General features: G+C 27.5%; 1 protein-coding gene across 1 annotated transcript; it reads left to right on the top strand.

The window, feature by feature from the left end:
* The first annotated feature begins 332 nt into the window (after positions 1-332).
* On the top strand, positions 333-1,034 carry LOC108727090 (zinc finger BED domain-containing protein 4-like). The gene has a single exon (XM_018455055.1). It carries the CDS (start codon positions 333-335, stop codon positions 1,032-1,034), a length of 702 nt encoding a protein of 233 aa, XP_018310557.1.
* The last annotated feature ends 780 nt before the right edge of the window (positions 1,035-1,814 follow it).

Genomic DNA, 1,814 nt, shown 5'->3' with positions numbered 1-1,814 from the left:
AATTTCAATTGAAGTCAATATTATTAGAATGTTTATCATTTCACAGTAGGCACACAGCAGAAAATATATCAAGGTGTTTAAAAGATTGTGTACAAAATTTTAATTTAGAAGATAAAATCATTTGTTGTGTTACTGATAATGCAGCTAACGAAGTTGCCGCTATTCGACTTTGTAATTGGCGCCATTTACCATGTTTCGTACACTCGTTAAATCTTGTAGTACAGCAGAGTTTGAAAGAGATTTCAAATGTAACAGTAAAAGTTAAATCTATAGTTGAATACTTCGAACGAAGTTCTTATGCTCTTTCAAAATTACAATCAATGCAAGAACAGATGAAGTTACCAAAATTGAAACTCAAGCAGGATGTCATAACTCGATGGAATTCCACATACGACATGCTAAATAGAATTCTACAAATCAAAGATTCCGTTGTTTCCACAATAGCAGTTTTACAATGTGATGTACCATTGTTAACAAGTCAAGAATGGAACATTATCGAAAAGAGCGTGGAAATACTTAAGATTTTTAATGATTTTACGATAGAAATGAGTGCAGAAAAAAACATTACAATATCCAAAATTATACCTCTCGTTAATATCATGAATAAAAAAATTAATGATTACTATAATGATGGACCAACATCAATCGAAGTAATGCAAATGGTGAAGAGTTTGAAGGACTTATTGAGTCATCGTTTCAAATATGCAGAAGACAATGAATTGTTGTGTCAAGCTACTATTCTTGACTCAAGATTTAAAAACCATGGATTTTCTAACGAAACAAAATTTTCTTCCGCTTATGAAGCACTAAAATTAAAAGTTCGTGCTGTAAAGTTGAATGAGCTTCAGTCTACTAATAATAACAATACACTCATCGAGTCTCAACCGACAAATTTAAGTTTATGGGAGGATTTTGATAGGAAAGTTAAACGAATTTGCGGTGCAAATAATCCTATGGCATCAGCAATTATCGAGATGGACAAATACCTCCAAGAGCCACTTTTGTGTCGCACAGAAGATCCATTAATATGGTGAAAAGAAAGAAAAATGGTGTACCTTCGTCTTTTTCAAATAGTCACAAAAAGATTATGTATAGTAGCAACATCTGTTCCATGTGAACGAACATTTTCTAAAACTGGTCAAGTATAATACAATACTTACGCAAAGACGAAACAGGTTAACTTCATCTAAAGTTAATAAAATTATGTTTCTTAATCATAATTTATAAGTTTACATTTTTTGTTCGCAAAAAGTATTTCATTGCGATAATATTTGTTTTCTTTTTACTAGAAGGATTATATGTTTCATTTTCGTTTTGATTTTTTTTTAAAGTTTACTAAAATTATATGTATTTTAACTATACATCGTATAATATTTTATTTTTCACAAGTAAAACAAATTAATTTTATTTTGCTTTTAGGTATCTAAGATTTTTAGATATGTAGGTTTCTTTTTAATTGAAAGAATATATTATATTGTATTATTGTTTTATTTTTGTTTTGACTTTATCTAGTCTACTACAAATATATTTTCTTAATTATAGATTTCTTAGCTGTAGATTACAATGTTATATTTTTTGCAGATACAAAGAACTAATTTTATGTATTTTGTTTTTAGATATTTAAATTTTCGTTTTTTCAATTGAAAGATTGTAATATTCTATTTCTGTTTTTATGTTTATTTTAATGTAAATGTAATAAATGCAGTAACAAAAATGTTTTTTCCCTTGATTGTAATATTAATAATAATTATTTGTTTTTACTGATACAAATTTATTTAATACATTATGGCTGTGTTCTAAAATTAACTGCCAGT

Source organism: Mycetomoellerius zeteki, unplaced genomic scaffold (assembly GCF_001594055.1).
Source record: "Mycetomoellerius zeteki isolate Tzet28-1 unplaced genomic scaffold, Tzet1.0 C4432974, whole genome shotgun sequence".
NCBI classification, from domain to species: Eukaryota; Metazoa; Arthropoda; class Insecta; order Hymenoptera; family Formicidae; genus Mycetomoellerius; species Mycetomoellerius zeteki.
Note: the sequence above shows the minus strand (reverse complement) of the source record. Positions and strands in the feature narration are given on the sequence as shown.